Raw genomic sequence first — 17,308 nt, 5'->3', positions numbered from 1 at the left:
GCGGGAATATTTGCATAACAAAATTGAATACTGACGTCTGACTGAAGGTCGGAGTAACAGTATAGCTATAAATTGAAAGTTTTTGGATCTTAATCTCTATTTATAAACTAAACACTTTAAATTAAAAAGGTACATTTGTTTAGAATATAGGTAACTCTAGGTATTATTAAAAACATCTCACCTTATTTTCCTAGACTACTGCATGTTGGCAATCAGTTCAAATAAATTTTAATCGTTTATCTTGCGACACAAAAAAGTTGGGCGAACTGCGTTAGTTATAAAAATTATGTCTGTCGAGGCAGAATTAATCACTTTTTTTTCGATATTACATTTAGACACTCCAATTTTTCGTATATCTATATATTTAAATGTTTTTACTATTTATGCTGGGTTGCTGAAGTTTCCTTTTATTTTATCATAACCTAGTGACTTATTAGTTAGGTTGACCTAAGTTTCAACGTAGTAAAATCCAAGTTAAGTAGTTCGGTTCATTTTCATTAGTTTATTGAACCAAAAAACACAAACGAATGGTTAAATGTAGCTGGGAAACCGGGTATTAGACAGCTATTTAGTTATAGGTATCTTGATAGACGTATCGCCACTTTGTCTTCGTGTTGAGTGTCATTGTTAGTTTTGGCGACGATCCAGAGGTCCGGGCTGTTACTAAGTGTGACTAAGTCGATCTCGAGTGACCCTAGATATATTGCTGATCCAAAACTAATACTCGAATGTCTTTGGAAACAAATTTTTCATGGTCATATTTTCATAAGATAGACAAGAAAATACAAAAGTCATCGTACATTATATCTCTTATACATTTGTTAGTAGCGTTACTGTGCTTAGCGTTATATTTCTTTTAATAACACAAAAATATGATAAACTCCATATTTTAGTACTTTTCCCAGACTAATATTAAAGATATCGTTTTTAGACTTTTTATGAAATCTATGAGAAGTTCGAATTTTGCTTGAAAATAAATATAAAATAAATGATTTACATTAGTCGTCCGATATATTAAACACAGTATGAGGGTTTTAAAAAATACCACTATTTGTAAAAACAAGCAACTATAATTTCTCGACAATTTTCAGTGTCACCAGCTATTGTGAGCTATACTTCTATTTGTTATTCTATTCAAGCTCTACAAAAGAGAATAAGAAAGTTGTCTTTTCATTCAGTTGACATTGCTACGAACATTGCGAATGATTGCGTTTCCCCCTCTAATGAAGTCCGGTCAATTGTTACGATGAATTGTGGAATTATTATTTCTATTGTAAAAATAAATAAAGACTTAGTATAGTAGTGTTTTCAAGCTCCGAGTTTTAAGCCTCGAAAAGTAACTGCACGGAGGTGAAAAGGGATATTATTTTGTCATACTTACGTAGGATTTATGGGTCGGAAAACTATTATAAAAACCAGTAAAGATTTAGCTTTTACCCGCGACTTTGACCGCGTAGAATAAAAAAAAATAAGAGAGCAAGAACACGTCGGCGTTCTTCCAAACTATGCTCTACATCTATGCCGAATTTCATTAGAATCCGTTCAGTTGTTTAGGCTACAAAATCTAACATCCATAAATCCGAACATCCATTGAAACTTTCGCATTTATATTGTTGGTAATGTTATCAAAACTCAAGATTATCTGAAGTAATATCGAAAAAAAAGGCGGCCAATTTTTGTTCTCGAATTAATATGATCCATGAATAAAACTCTATAAATAAAACATTTACGATAACTGACAAGAGTGCTTATTGTTACAAAACTATCTTAATCTATAAGTACACTTGAAATTCATGTTCTAGTATGAAGCGACAAGAGGATTACTTTTTGTTTGAAGTGGCCTTACAAACCAAACTTTAACAACTCCGCTGCAATTCCCATCACTGAAATTTTAAATTCCCAACCAAAAAATCGACCTATTTTTCACGAAACTTTGGTAATTTAACGAAGTTTTAATTTGTTATCAATTTATAGTCAATTGTAACAATAAAGAGAATAATGTTCTTTAAATAATTGCTATAAATATAGGAATTGACGCAAGTTACGTGGTTTTTAAGTTTTTTTTTTACAAAAAAAAGTAAATAGACCATACAAGAACACAGATGATAAAGTGGTAAGACTTTTTGGGCTTTACAAGATAGTGAAAATATTGCCGCAATTAGCTATTGAAAATGTTTATAAGTACTTTTAGCAACTATGAACGATTTTTTTTACAAAAAAAAAACAAAGGATTGCAAGATGGCGAACAACTTTATTATTTGATTGGACACAAAATCTATCTGTTTTAAAGTAATTTACAGCAATAACTAGGAAGAACAAGGAATCGACCACTTATTACAATTGCAACCTCAAAATGTACCGAACACTTTAACACGATTTGATGGTCCCAGAGCCAGCGAGCAAATGTCCGACTTTCAAAGATGGCGGCTTTTAAATAATGTCAGAAATTATGCCACACTAAAATATCTATTATTCCTACTTTTAATTTAAGAGCCAGAAAAATTTTCACTTAGGAAATGAGATTTCAGATCTTGCTTATTAAAGCAATCACCGAATATGGATACTTATAATATAAAGTTAAAAAGACAAGTTTATTTAATTTTGTATAAGGTTATTATGAGACTGCATGTTCTATGAAACCAAAGCCCCTGTAAGAAAAAGAAAAAAAAAGAGTTTTTTAATGCGTTACCTTTATTTTAGTGTATAAATTATCTTTAAGTAAACTAGTTCAAATAAGTTTTATGGCTTGGCAACTGTAAGTTCCACTTCCGCCCATTATGTTTCGCAACAAACAAACCTTACTTCGCTGCCAACCTTATGAAATATTTTAACTGTTTCATTCCAAATGTGAAACAGAAAAAAAAACCTATTAATTAATAGATCATGTATCTGAAACATCAACAATCAAAATAATTTCATTAATCCAGGACACCTCATTTCAATTTAGGTTTTACTGTAATAAATAATACGGTGTACCGTAATTAATTGAAACTGGGAAACCTAAGATTTTGTGCCCTATCTCTAAATCATATTTTATTTATGGCTAGATCTTATGTTTGAATTAAGTGATTTTAACCCAACATCTATACCAAAATTATGTTGATTCTACAATCTTGACGCAATCAATATGTGTCGGTCTCATCACCCAAATTATCTCTCATTTTTCGTAATTCATAAATTTTATTTAAAAAGCTATGTAATGGATAACAAACCAAAACACCTCACCACATTTTGATACTAACAAGAACTGCCGGCGGCACTTGGCATTGGAGTTAATCAAGAGTGAGTAGTTCAAGGGTGTGAATGGTGTGCCACGAGCCACGATACTGTGGTCCGGGCGATCGCTGCAGTGCGTCGCATCGGGTCAAGGACACCTGAACCTGCAGTCCTGTCCTACTTTGTTTGTTTTACTACTGTGATAGATTATTGGTTAAATAGAAACACTTTTTCTAACGAGTTTAGTATGCTCTTATTGTTCTATCCACGTCAATAATAGGTTGGTTTGGATACGAACCTGTAATATGTGCATGGTTGTTTGACATTAGGTACATCGCTTGTAGCGGGTTATGTGAAGATTTTTTTTTGTGACTGAATGGCTACTGTTTGCCTTGAAGACGCATTTACAGATTCACCGGGCTTGAGGTGGCCTAGCGCAGATAGCGCTTAGCCTAAACTCTCGATGAAAACCACTGACATAAATATAGATGTGATAATCGAATTGAGGAGTTTTCATCACCACGAGAACCCGGAACAGCATTGCATGTGATGCTTGTGTGGCATAAATTTCTCAGAAAACCTTTTTTGTTTTTTAAGCAATATACTCAATATTAGAGGAATGTAATTTAACCAACAGAAATGAAAATATGTTGTTTTTTTTTATTTTCGTTAATGCAAGTATCCAAAGCCTTTCATAGAATTTGATGCATGACATTTGTAGTGACATTGACAGCTGACATAAAATAACGAATAAGGCGTCGAATTTAATTTATTGTTTTAATTTCAAAGCAATTATTTTATAATCTTAACAATTTATTGGTAATTGTGTCTTTTCTAATTTTGAATTGCAAAATGTATAATTGTAAACGTTTACTAATTAATAAATGTTGTTTTAGTGAAATCTGGATGGCAAAGATGTCGCGATTTCGATTTCGAAGACCAGACGGTTATACGCCGGTTCCAAATGATGATAGTGGTTTTTCCGACTCCCAGTTTGAAGTACCTCCGCCTAGGATACCCTGGAAAGCTATAAGTCTAGCTGCATTTTTGTTCATCGTTGGTACAGTTCTACTTACAGTGGGCAGTCTGATCGTAACTGGTCATATAGACACGAAATATTCCGATCGCTTGTGGCCGATGATAGTTTTAGGCGGGATAATGTTTTTACCGGGCGCATATCATATAAGAATAGCATTTTATGCATACAAAGAATATCCAGGATATAGTTTTGCTGACATTCCTGAGTTTGAATAGCTTTAATCGTTATTTTTAATTTATTGTCCAAAGTGCAATTGTAATGTTAAATACCAAAATGTTGTCAATATTGAAAATATTGAATGTTTTTATATGATATAGGCAAATTGCCATATGACAAAGAATGGACTACCAAGATTATGATCACTAGCAATCTAGCCCCGAGCACATTTTCATAGCTTGGAATTGTAATGATAGTTTATATGTAGTTGTATCTATAATTATTTTCCATGTGATAAAATAGTAATGAAAGATGTGCTAAGTTGCATTTATAATATATTTATTAGGCAGTTGGTCGCCTATAATAAATTTGACATTCTTACAATTCAGTATTTGTTAATAAATGTTTGTCACAAAATTGCTTTTATTTAGTTAATGAATAACATTGCAAGTTCTCTTTCCTATTTAAAAATGTTTTTTAAATTACCTGTATGAGCATTACAAGCATACTTATTTGCTAACTCAAGATCAATATGGATAGAAATGAAACCAAAACTATTTAGGCATATTTTATTGAGTGATCATAATTTATAATTTAATAAATAAATTGATAAAGTCACTTTACAGATTGTAGAGATTTGAAGAAAATCACCAAAGATTCTCAATGAAATATAATTAATAGATTAAATCCTATCTAATTTGATTGCACATTTATCTATTTGCTCGTTTACCTTTCTTCATTTGTGTGAAGCTAGCATGTGGGAGCGGCACCGAGTGGCCAGTTTTCTTCAGATGCTCAAACAACTTGTTTTTTGAAGGGAAATCTGTTTGACAGATTGCACATCTGAGAGTCAGAGCAGTGCTAGAATCTTCCGTTTCACTAGTTTTCGTTCTAACAGGTTTTCTTTCAGTTAGTTTCTTTGGTTTGATATTCCTTTGCATTTTAGGTAACACTCTATCTCTGGGTAATGCTGCCTCACCTAATGCATCATCAGTGGGTGTTGTGCTCGACACTTCGTACAAGTTTTCCGTAGATGTTTGTGATTGAGATCCTTTCTTTAGGTTAGCTTCTTTCTTCGCCTGTATTTGGCTTTTAAGCATGTTGAACTTCTTCGCCTTCCTACTCCGTGCTGGACCTTCTATTTCATTGAAGCTCATCTCATCATGACTGTCATTCCCTTCACTTTCAGGCATCGGAATGAATGACTTCTTTTTGTTTTTCTTTTTCTTCTGGCTTTTTGGTAAAGCCTAAAACAAAGATATGAAGTTAAGAATACTAAAGGAATTTTACACTTATGTATTAAATTTACAATAGCATTAAGAACATTTAGAAAAATCCTAGTATTTAATATAGCCATGTTAATCAGTGATGAAGCATTCAATTTATCGGAAGAATATTTGAAATAGGTCTTACAATATCTTCTCGAGTTTATTCGTTACAAACAAAATAGATTTTTTTTTTTAAAATGAATAGTGCTATTGTGTGATTGGTGTAGTTAGTAAAGATTAATTTGCCTACATTCAAAAGACACAGAGAAATTAAGACATACCTGTACTTTATCAGAATCATCACTTAATGTTTCTCTGATATCATTGTCTTCGATATCAGATGTCGAATTACCCACATTTTCCCCTTCCTCAGTTTGTCCATTAATATTTCCGCTATCATCGCGTCCGCTAGATGCATTGTCTCCATCATTCTCTCCATTGTCCGATATATCAATATCATTCTCTAATGTCATATTTGCTACATTCTCTTTGTGTTTTTTACTATTCTCATGATTCTCAAATGAATTTATATTTTTAAATAGTTTGTTACAGGCAGAGCAATATAGGTTTTTAACAACTGTCTTCGATTTAGTCGCCGATTTTCCGGGAACTTTTGATTGTTCACTAGCCTGCTAGAAAATATAACATATTAGTGATATCATATGACTTTTAGTATTACTATAATTGTTACTTTAACACTCATTGTAACATATTAGACTAGCTGTTGCTCGCGACTTAGACCCTGTGAAATTAATAAATAACAAAAAGATATATAGCCAATGTTACTCACAGATAAATCATGTTTGTAATGGCGAAATATTTTTGAAATCAACCCAGTAGTTTTTGAGTTATTTCAATAAATACAAAAATACAAAACTTTCTAGGATATTAGTATATATAATAGAACATTTTACATTATCGAAATTTTAAAATAATAAATTGAAAGACCCTTCTTTGTAAGAATTGTTTCTTAATAAAAATAAAGTTTTAATAATACTTACATCTTCAGTCTTGGAGCTCTCTTCGTTGCTACTTTCCATTCCACCTTCACTGATGGTATCATCATCGGAAGACAGACCAAACTCTTCAGCAAGGAGTGATTCAATTTCACTAAGTTTCTTGTGATAATCCTCACTTTGCAGAAAGCTGGTCTCTCCCTCTCTTATTTTTGCTTCTTCAATCTCTTTCTGTCGTTGCATTATCCTCTCCCTTCGCACTTGTTCTGCCTAAAAGAAAAAAATTTTGCTAATACAAGGAATAATCAATGCAAGTGGAAATGAATAAATTTCGTAATTTTTACCTTTCTTTTATTCTCTTCTACTTTTGCTTGCAACAATTTTGTATGTTCAATAACCCTTTTATCCTTTCGACGTACAAAACTCACAAGACGTCGAATTTCCTCATTTCTTTCCTTCCTAGCTTTTTGTCTGATTTTGTTATTTTCTTTTTCCATTAGTTTTATAACTCTTCGATTATCACCTTGTGATATTTCATATTGATCTAACCATACATAACCTGTAACAAGAATAAAGCGCTGGTGAGTGTTCAGATGTTCTGGTTTTTTTTTTTTACTTTGGTAAGTATGTTTTAGGCACACACAGACTTACTGTAATACTTATTTTACATTAACAAGCATAAAAAGGGGGATTGTATATTTGTTAAAATAATGACTATAGAGTCTAACAATTTATAGGTGATACTTACTTTTATTGGTTGAAAATGCCATCCAAAAAGCATAAAATTCATGTACTTCTTCATATGGAGTAGTTGAGTTGCCAAATTTGGGAATTTTTGCTACATCTTCTGGATCATCCAGAAAATCAGTTTCTTCAGATGCTAATTTGGAGAATACCTGGAGACAGAACAGTTTTTACTTTAAATTATAAAGTTAACATAAAACTAAAAAAAATATTACTATTGTTTCAGTGTATTTTGGGAGTGGAAAATCATAGATTGGTTTATACCTATGGATGATATTTTTTAATAATATTTACCTCAGAGTACACTCCATAAAAGCCTTGAGGTTCATCAGTGAAGCCTTTATAGCAGGACGGACTAAAGTACGGGTAAACATCAAGACTGTCATCATTATATGAACTACCCGCACCTCTGAGAAGCTGCTCTCGGTGATTATCATACCTGAAACAAAAACATAGATGTCCCTTAGTCTATGGTAATATAATAAAACTAAGGTTTTTAAGTGAAAATATGTTTTATGTTCTAGTAGTCATAGTTTCCATGTCCATTTAGTAATTTTCAAATTAATTTAGTTGGTGCAGAGATCTACAAGTATCAAGAAGTAGTAAGCAGAAATAATGAGTCAGTACTATCTATTTACAAATAAATGTAAAGCCTTACACAACATTGCGTTAATAAAATTATTGTGTATAAATCAAAATGTCATTGATTTCTCAAATTTTCGCAACGACCATGCAAACTGGAACTTACCAAGATCTTTCCTGCGGATCGGAGAGAACTTCATAAGCGTTCTGAATCAGTTGGAACTGTTCTTTAGCCTCCTGCAGTTTGTCTAAGTTCTTGTCTGGATGCCATTGCAATGCAAGTTTGCGATATGCCTTCTTTATTTCAGACGAGCTCGCCTCCTTCGTTATACACAAAACATCGTAGTGGCACTTCATTTTGCTAACATTATATGACTTCGTTTATAAGTTACAAATAACAAAAGTGAATGTTTTTAATGTTAACCTTACGCTATGCGGTTTTTACTATTATGTGATAATATCTAAGATTAAATTTACTTCATAATTAAAGGCAGAAAGTAAGCTAATGTCATATATTGGAAACGTGGAAGAAAATAGATTTTTACTTATTGAAAAAAATATTTAAGCAAAAGCGATCGACACCGTCCATTACTTAGCTTAGCACGACATCCATCATCCAATCCATGCTTTTCTTTTTTTTCACCTCAAAACATATAAAATGTTACCCTTTTATAACATGAAACGCTTAATTTTCCCAGACCAGTTTTTAAATTTTAGTATTCTACACGTTAAATAGATTGGTTGATTATAATCCAAATGAAAATGCAATTTAAACGTACATGCATAACAATATTTTCGGGACCTAACCAACCATTTCTTGGCTTTCTGTTTTCCCCTAAATGTTTAATATTTTGAAAATAAAATCCTTATCGGGCAACATCTAGGTAAATAATGTCAATGTGACTGTTTTGTTTTCGTTTATTATCAGTACTATCCAAATTTAATTTCACCGCAATGCTGCGTCAACTTATTTAGCGTTAATTTATCAGGTACATTTTATTTACAAAAATAGAAACCACTAATTGATTTGTAATATACACATTTTTTGTTAATTCGACGCATAAAGGTGAAGGAGAAAGGCCTGCGGGTTTTATTGTGATTTTCATTAGTGTTGTCATTTACGACGCATTTTGAAAAATTAACTTTCGATTTTAGAGATAAAACTTGTATGTGTATGAAATGATTTGAAACGCCTTTATGTAACTAACCGATTATTGAAAGTTTGATCCTTATCGCCCGCGACAGAATTTACATGAGTAATTCACCAATAACTATAACAATGCATAGTGTAGGGCACGTAGCTTGTACCCGTCTTAATTTATTTTCTAATTTATTCATAGGATATTGTATGAAGATACAAGGCTTTTGAATGTATTAAAATCTACTCCTCTGATCTCATCTATGCTATTGTAAGATGTATGATGATTTTACCTCTAAAGATAGTCGTTAAGAGATCTTAGTTGTTTGATATTACATAAATTGAAATTATTGTAAAACTAAGTTAGATATTTCTGTAGTGAACTATCCGTTTTGTGGGAAACTAAAGAGGAATATGTTTTTTTTTTAAATTAAATTTGATAACAAGATATATTTCAAATTTGGAACACTTAAACGTATGCCCTGCCCTGGTTTCAGTAAATTAACTCATTATTAAAAGTATAGAATATAAAAGGTAAACATTTACAAAAGGAAAATAACGAATGTATAAATCAATAATATGTTTGTTATTCTTTTGCGGAGACTGAGGCGAATCTGACGCTTGGTTTCGCAGTAACATCTTGCAAAGACTTTCCCCCTAAAAACCATATGTGGCCTCTGTAGCGATCCTGTGAATGTAGATTATTAACTCAGGGTTAGTTTAGGAAAAACTGCGAGTAGAGAAATTATGTTTTATTATTTAATGGATAAATGTAGAAATTAAAGATAATTCTAATCTTCAACATCAATTATTTTAGTTTTATCTAGAAGAAAAATATTAGAAATAAAATAAAAATGTAGGTAAACGGTTTTGTGCACACATTATGTGACAAAATTGTTGACCTACATACGAATAATCGTAAAACAATAAATTATAGTATGGAATATATGCTAATAATAAACATTTAAACTAAAACTTAAGCTGATGCAGAAGTGGAACTGGGAAATTTCTCGGTGACTTATTTTGCACTATCCTGTTGTAAGACATTCCTTGCAATGTAATCAAAATAGGAAACATTTTTTAGCCAACCCTGTTTGGTATTAAAAGATTCCAACTTTATGGCGGCTCGTGGAGGTGGATCATTTGCGAATAAATGCACGATCGAGCGTCCCTCGCCTCTGCATTTCATTTAATTTTATTCGATCCAAAGCCGAAATTAAGTAAACAGAGAAATGTCAAATACCATTGATAATCATATTATTATTTTTTGAAAAATATGGGTAGCTAAACGTTATTTAATTATGTAAGAAAACATGTTTCATCAGAAACATTTTTGAATTTTTGAATTTTAGGCAAACTAAACGTTTATGGTTAATAGTTTGATTTAAACAAAGCATACATCCCGTCAATGCTTCAAATTGCGTTGTTCCATGTGATATTGCGAGCCGCCATACATTTTGGATAGCATTATATCATAGTAGACTTAATTCTCACTCAATAGTTACTACAACTTAAATGCATACAATATTTTCTTGAAAGCGATTTAAGCTAAAACATCCTATGCCTTACAGAGTCGGAATCATGTCCATATTCCGTGCTGTATCGATAGGAGAAAGAGGCCATAGACATGGACATTGATGGCTGCAAGGTAGGTACGTATGTCATGGGCAGGAGCCACTCCTCGTAAAGGTCATCTCTTGGACCAATTGTAGACTCCGGGTTAGTGCGGCAATGCTCCACGACCCATTTCTGTTCCAGTTCACATGGATATCTGAAAAACGGATTTTTACGAAAACTTCTTCTATTGTACGTATGGCCTTATCACTCCTTACTTAGGGTAGGTCATAGTAGGGATGTATAGGAAGCTGATGATAATGATGATGCTTTTATGCTCCGTTCTTTAGTGCATAAGTATATAAATAAGAGTAGAATACACAACCACTCAAATAAAAGATAGGACATACTATCATAAGAGGCGATGATATGCAGTAATATCCTGGTACCTGACAATAGAATTGAGGTCATCATATTTGAAGACAACTTTAGTTTCTGGATCGAAGTAACCGTCTCCAGTGTCATAGTATCCTTCCGGTATCTCACGCGGCGGCTGATCGGCAGTCGTGTACGATTCTCCGGCCGGCTTCAAACCCTTGTTGTGTTCTATGGTAAATCTGAAAGCCAGAAAATTAAAAAGATATAAATTATAATACATTTGAGAATGACGATATTATTGTTGCTGAAGAAGTTATTAAACTAAAAGGTTAATAAACGAAGAAGGACATAGGAAAAAGTCAGGTTATATTGTAAATGTTGTTGGATTGGTTCATAACCTCAAAATTGCATTGAAGCGAGTCTCGAATACAACGTATGCTCATGTACTCGTAAATCCATACCGTTCGAGTAACGAGGCTTTGTGTTTCAATACATAAATAACGAAAAGAAGACAGACCAATTAGAGGTCGTAAGAAGTGCGGCGAAGGTCCGCAATAATTCATACCTGTCCGTTTGTCACGTGGCGGGAGAGTAATTTTGAGGCAACATTTTATTTACGTTACAAATGAACGTGCTCTGGGAAACAGACGATTTTATATTTCCTTTCATATTTCAGTACACACCAGAGACCAAGGCGGGGGGGCTATTTATAATTGTGACAGGACCGCACTCCTTGCGATGTGAAGTAGCGTGTTCATAATTCAGCAGACTACAGGGAGACCGGTTGCTCATGTTACTCCGTCGATTTATCTTTAGCTTTACTTAAAAAATTGTTGCAACATTAGCTAGCTGCGGCATAAATAATATTCCTAGATGCTAAAGCATACATACTATTAGACTATTCCAGTTCAATAATAAAAGAAATCTTTTCACATAAACATTACACAAAGTTGTAAACCCAAATATACTGCAAACACATAAAAATATCTTGTACTCTTACGAAATACATTACTTGTATCACACTCTTGAGAATAAAAAGTCCGACTCTAACGCTGGATGTGGTAATTTAATTTTGTTTATGTTGTAGATGTTGCCTTTTATTCAAACAATATGTATAATTTAAAATTATCCGTCCTAAAGCTAACCTTTATCAACGCCTGACTACTTTATTCAGCTGTCATTTTAATTATTTATTAAAAGTTTACCTTCTGTCAGGCATAACACAGTAAGGCCACAGGTCTTCGTCATATTCCAGGCCATCGGCGAATGCAAGCGTCTTCTCTCCCAGCACGCCGCGGGTCCATTTGCCGTACAACACAGCTCCGCATGGATAACGTAGCTCGCCGCGACCGTGGAACATACCGTCTTCAAAGTCACCCTCGTAGATTACACCTATAAAAATATTATTTAGTTTAATAATTGAAAGTAAACTTAATGATTCTTCATTCCATCGTTCGATCAATTAATAGTCATTACTCAATAATTTTAATAATAGTTAAAAAAATAATAAAAAAGTATAGTCGTTATGGTGTATTTGTTTAGAATTTAGAAGATTAAAAAAAGATTTTTATTACACAAAGCTATGATCTATAATGACTATGATCATGTAACAAATAACTAAATATTGGAAGGTATCATTAAAAGAGTACTGGAAAGTTAGTAACATAAATTCCGAAGCTCACCAAATTAATCTCAAAGCGAGTTAAATATTTAATAAAATGAACGACAAAGTTGGCAAATATTTCACCCGTGTCTAACAAATGGTACGTCGGGTACGCGGGCCCTTTGCCGCAACAAATGCCACACAGAAACATGTTTCCGAACCATTAGTTTAATTAGGGCAGATACAAGTTACGTAACGTAACCCCTGTGCTTTGAATAATTATAACATCGTTACAAGCTTCGTTGAACTCCGTATAACGATTGTGTACGTATTACTAGAGAAGTTCATTATATTTCTTTGCGATTAAAACACTATTTACTAGTTAATTAAAAAAGATGCAAAATGAAATCAAAACTATGTCAAACAACAGCGTAGAGAAATAATTAATTCAGTTCAAAGATTTCATAACAGTACTGGTTCGGATGTTCATTAAAATTGCTTCACTTAAACGAGTTTTTTTTTTAATGGTTTATGTTTCTGTTGTAAATCTATATTTTACCTACCTATAAGAAACGTACAGCCGTTTGTTTTTAATTTTAATTCAAGAATGATCGCAGTTAATTTTTTTAAACTACGTTGCTATTCAAATAACAAGAGTTTCAACTAACAGTGTAATACGTCTTGGAGTTTTTTCAGAGTTTTACGATCACAGAACAGCCAACTTTGTAAGTTGTACAACGTACAAGTTGTGACTTGTTGAGTTATATAGTATTACCGTTGGGAAAGGTGTATATTCCGTAGCCGCTCATGCCGAGCACGTCCCATGTGCCCTCGTAGCGGGAGCCTGTCGGGAACTCCTTGGCGGAGCGCGTCACCCTCGGGATGTCTACTGACACCGCTCTAGATTATAAATTAGTTAAACTCACGTAAGATATTATGAAAAAAGTTATTAAAATGGACGGGTGTGTGAACTCGGTGCATATCAGACTAACTATAGGTAAGTGTAACAATTTTAAATCCATTTAAGTATTGAATGTGTTTCTACATTGAAAGATACTTGGAACTAATAATATTGTCAAAGATGTACTTTGAAAGAAATCTGAGGAAACATAATTACATTATTTAAATGTTTTTTGTAATAATTTTATTTTAAACTCACTTGCATTCTACTTTGTGCTCTTCAATAAACTTCCTCATCAACTCCTCCCATTGCGACGGTCGCTTCTCCTCGGTGCTGAAAATACAATATTAATTAAAGAAAAATACATAGACTTGTAAAGTTGACTGACTTTCAAAGTGAACTTACACAGAATTTCCTTTACATTTGTTTGACATTTCAATGTCTTCTTACACAAAAAATCCTGTTAAAAAAAGATTATATTAATATTACGAAGTTTTGGTTGTGATTGCCAAATTACAAATAGGTTTTTTTTTTCTTGATTGTAACTTACGTTCGAATACATTCAAAAGACTTTTTGATTGATATTTAATACAAAACCGAATTAAAATTATGCTACATCAATGTATTGCTTTGGGTATGAGTCAATGCCACGTGTTTTTACAAAAGGTAAAATCGGCAGCATGCGTGTTCGCAGGAGAAATTATTTGGAACTGTCCTGCATTTCGTATTCAAGTCGTAAATTCCACGGTCATGGTCAAACAAATCGCCGTATGCATTATTTATATATTGGAAGAGTGAAATTTTACTTATGAATACATCGAAAACAATACAATGAAAGTTAATGGCGAGCCGCGTGATGGATGCCAAGTTAGATCCGGTGTCATGACATTTCAAATTAAAAAATATAAAATCTCCTTTACAAAAACAAAAACATCTAACTTAAATTAATAGGGACATTAATTAACCAAACCGTATGTGCATAAAACAGAGGGTCTATTTCTAATATTTGCGTGACAGATGAGAGAAAGTATTCGTAACATCATCGACATTTGTATAATGTTTATTGGTGTACTTAACACCCTTTAAAATTTAATACAGATTTTGTTGATGACGTTACGAAAATGTTCTCATGAATATTAGTGATAAGTCCTCAGTACAAATTGATACAGTTTCGTAGTCTAATTTAACACTTGTTAGCGACAGCGTTACAGAAAATGGTGCTTAGTTTGAAGAAAATGTTTAGTAATGTTCACTCTATTACTAGTAATATGTTTTAATCTTGGTTTGTTCTCATTGGGTTCCTAAGCCGTTATATAGATTTCTATGACATTTCTGTTAAATATAGGACAATATGTAAGTGGTATTTTATTACTCTTACCTTCTGTTATATAATTGCTTCAAGCTTAAAAAATAATTGATACGGAACCTATAGATAATTTCTATTTATTCCTGTATTTTTACAGCAACTGTAGTTTTACAAAATGCTAGTGTTTATATTTGTTATGGAAGTAAATATTTAAATCAAAACCATTTTATAAAAAAGTCGTCGACAGTATAAAAAGTTTGACAGTGATTAAATCATTTGTTTTAATCATCAAAAATGATGTAATTTGATTACTTTTATGCCTGGTTAACTCTAAAAAGGTTATATTTCGAAAACATAAAAGTAATACGTATCAAAATTATTTACAGCTTTCTTCGTCTTGTCTTAGATTCTAGGGAATTTATTTACAATTTAAAAGCACAAGTTTCCTAACAATTATGAATACTTATTATCTAACCAACGTACTCTAGGAACTACAGTACTAGTTACTGTTTCTTTAGATCTTAGTGCCTCACGTTTTGTATCTAAAAGTTCAAAACGTGGATAGAGATTGCTATCTTTCTTTACTTAAGTTAAATAAAATGAACATAGAGATATTTAATCTTTAGTGATGTAACTCTTGCTGTTTTTAGTTTATGAAATTAGCTAAAGAGCTTAAAATAATTATCGAAAATTAGGATTTTTGTCTTTTGTTTTGGCGTTAGGCTTGATCGCGCTTTTTTTTTTGATATTGTAGCGTATTTAAGTTCCTTTTTTGAATGTTTATTCAATCATTCTTCAACTACATTGTATGAGAACATAAAGAGTACATTTGTCACGTCACCATTGCTGTAATTCCGTGTACCAACAGCCGTTCCTTAGACAATATCCACACGGCGCATCTCTAATTAGCCACGTTAATTATGCCCGATTCGTGCCAGAGAAAGTCCTTATGAGACTATACAGGTCGACAAACTTATGTTTGCAGTTTGAAATTGTTTGAAATGTACAACAATTAACATTTATATCTGTACAAATTGACAATACTGCACATCGTTTCAAATGCAGGCGCAAATTAACATTGGTCGCATTGTTACAAATAAGAGGTCACCATTACGACTCTCTCCAGGGAATGTGAGACTTATTTTAACGGCGTAAAGTTCATATTAGAATGTTAGATTGTATTTCAATTCACTAGGGCCGTGGATACACATTGGTCTGCTTCTTTTGTTTCGCTATCTCCTGGTGAAAATGAATTCAATGGTACAATGTTTGAATGTTTTATTTAGTCTTGTTCAGTGCGACCGCATGGAGCTTTATTGAGATAACCTGTCTTCAACTGAACATGCGAATGTAATGTAATTTTAAACACATTGAAAACAGTTTTGACTTCGAACTAAACGGACTTATTCTACGACATTATTAGACTTAGGTTACCTAGTGATTCATTAGTGCTAGGTTGACCTAAGTTTCTTAATTCGGAAACGCATTTCATGAAATTATTGATCCCAACACGCTATCGGTTAAATGTAGCTGGAAACCCGGCTATAAGTGTTGTATTATAATGTTTCAACACGCTATAGTGGTTTGAAGTAATCCTTGAATTGGGTCACTAGATGGCGCTAAATAATTGCAAAAGATATCCAACCTACATAGATAGCGATCACACGAAGACACGGAAATCTCTCGTTGTTTGGTCACAGTTGTGATTGTCTCATTTTATGTGGAGCAAATTTTAACGAGCGATCTCTTCGTCCTCTGTATTGTTATAATTGATGGGAGAATTTTGAATCAACGTCGCAAAACTAGGCAATAATTACGTTTGACTTATATAACAAGGCAAATATGTCGTTACATCAGTTATCTTGATTATATCAGTATAGTTTTGGTTAAAACATAACATAAACGTGAAGCTGATTTTGATTTTATGAATTAAACACTTAACTGAGAAGCAATTTCATATGATTATAATTTTGTTTTACAACTAATTGATGATATGTTTTTGTTAATTTGATTCACATGTTTTTATGCTTCTTTTAAGCGCGAAATTTGTTCGCACAAGATAAAGTTTCAAGATGGATCAAAGTAGAGGCTTCTAAAGAAACTTTAGCAACACTTATTAGTCGGATTTAATCCGTTTGAGGATGGATAAACTCCAGTTTGTTGAAAGTTTGAAAAGTATTAAAAAGCAGTTTGAAATTTCAACACTTTTAAGGCTGTTTAGGTTAATTGCTTGAGATTTAGATGTTATTATATTTTACTTGTTTATCAACAGACAGATTAGGATTTAAGTTAAATTACATATGCACTTACGTGTGTCTAATATTTTAACTTTTGTTACCTGTATAATAATTTTGTCGTGGTTTTTGTAGTAACGGTTATACTGTGGGTTGCCACTGGCAAACGATTGTATAACATTGACTAGAATATCAAGAACAGAAAGCTCGCATCAAGGATTTTACGGATCAGT

The 17,308-nt window shown here is 32.6% G+C and overlaps 2 protein-coding genes across 3 annotated transcripts; both read right to left on the bottom strand.

Annotated features, from left to right (window-relative positions):
• Positions 1 to 4,966: 4,966 nt before the first annotated feature.
• On the bottom strand, positions 4,967 to 8,592 carry LOC106099978 (dnaJ homolog subfamily C member 21). 2 transcript variants are annotated; one of them, XM_013278676.1, is made up of 7 exons: positions 8,128 to 8,592; positions 7,674 to 7,818; positions 7,384 to 7,531; positions 6,980 to 7,194; positions 6,681 to 6,905; positions 5,961 to 6,311; positions 4,967 to 5,658 (listed from the first exon to the last, which is right to left on the bottom strand). In XM_013278676.1, the coding sequence occupies exons 1-7, from the start codon at positions 8,316 to 8,318 to the stop codon at positions 5,122 to 5,124; spliced, it is 1,812 nt and encodes a 603-aa protein (XP_013134130.1). In that variant the 5' UTR covers positions 8,319 to 8,592; the 3' UTR covers positions 4,967 to 5,121. The 2 variants fall into 2 exon arrangements, with proteins under 2 accessions (XP_013134130.1, XP_013134131.1); XM_013278677.1 differs by having other exon boundaries at positions 5,961 to 6,308.
• A 1,032-nt stretch (positions 8,593 to 9,624) lies between these two features.
• LOC106099997 (MORN repeat-containing protein 5-like) lies at positions 9,625 to 15,090 on the bottom strand. The gene is made up of 8 exons (XM_013278710.1): positions 14,914 to 15,090; positions 13,941 to 13,995; positions 13,794 to 13,868; positions 13,410 to 13,534; positions 12,237 to 12,423; positions 11,103 to 11,270; positions 10,669 to 10,870; positions 9,625 to 9,787 (listed from the first exon to the last, which is right to left on the bottom strand). Exons 2-8 carry the CDS (start codon positions 13,967 to 13,969, stop codon positions 9,686 to 9,688), a joined length of 888 nt encoding a protein of 295 aa, XP_013134164.1. The 5' UTR covers positions 13,970 to 13,995; positions 14,914 to 15,090; the 3' UTR covers positions 9,625 to 9,685.
• Between the last annotated feature and the right edge of the window lie 2,218 nt (positions 15,091 to 17,308).

This window comes from Papilio polytes, unplaced genomic scaffold, assembly GCF_000836215.1.
Source record: "Papilio polytes unplaced genomic scaffold, Ppol_1.0 DF824080.1, whole genome shotgun sequence".
NCBI lineage: Eukaryota > Metazoa > Arthropoda > Insecta > Lepidoptera > Papilionidae > Papilio > Papilio polytes.
The sequence above is the reverse complement of the archived record's forward strand: the minus strand, read 5'-3'. Positions and strand labels throughout refer to the sequence as shown.